The sequence below is a fragment of the Carlito syrichta genome, unplaced genomic scaffold, assembly GCF_000164805.1.
Source record: "Carlito syrichta isolate Samal-C Ts95f unplaced genomic scaffold, Tarsius_syrichta-2.0.1 Scaffold155450, whole genome shotgun sequence".
Taxonomy (NCBI): domain Eukaryota; kingdom Metazoa; phylum Chordata; class Mammalia; order Primates; family Tarsiidae; genus Carlito; species Carlito syrichta.
In genome coordinates this window covers 1-515 of record NW_007099546.1, presented here as the reverse complement: position 1 = coordinate 515, position 515 = coordinate 1, and the positions used below count along the sequence as shown (strand labels likewise).

General features: G+C 71.8%; 1 protein-coding gene across 1 annotated transcript; it reads right to left on the bottom strand.

Annotated features, from left to right (window-relative positions):
* Positions 1-26: 26 nt before the first annotated feature.
* PTGDS (prostaglandin D2 synthase) lies at positions 27-464 on the bottom strand (the record flags this gene model as incomplete). Its single annotated transcript, XM_008050992.1, has 2 exons — positions 27-166; positions 292-464. Coding segments are annotated over 2 exons (313 nt in total), but the record flags the coding sequence as incomplete, so codon positions are not given.
* Between the last annotated feature and the right edge of the window lie 51 nt (positions 465-515).

The window sequence follows — 515 nt, the reverse complement described above, 5'->3', positions numbered from 1 at the left end:
AGACCGGGCCGCGCTCCCACCTGGCTCTAGTCCCCGCCCCCCGGGTGGGCGGGGCCTCCCTCACCGGTCTGGGGCAAAAAGACAATGGTGTCCTCGGTGAAGCCCTGGGCCTTGCAGAACTCGGTGAACTTCTCCTTCAGCTCAGCCCTCGGGGTCTGCGTCCGGCCTGGGAGGGGGGAGGGCGGGGGAGGAGCGGCCTCGCGGGGGAAGGCCTCTGCGGGGCCCCCCCGCCATCTTGGGGAGCCCCCGGGCCACTGCCACCCGCGGCCCGCCCCGGCGTGGGACACATACTGTAGAGCGTGGCCATGCGGAAGTCCTGGTCAGGGCTCTTGCTGCCCTGGCTGTAGAGCAGGGCGTAATCCTCGTAGTCGGTCTCCACCACCGAGACGCGGTAGCTGCTGCCCCAGTCTGGGAACCCAAGGGAGGCCTGGCTGGGGGACTCAGTGCCCGAGCCTCGGCCACCGCTGCCACAGGGAGGGGAGCCCTCTGTGGCTGGGCTGGGGGGCGCCGGCCCT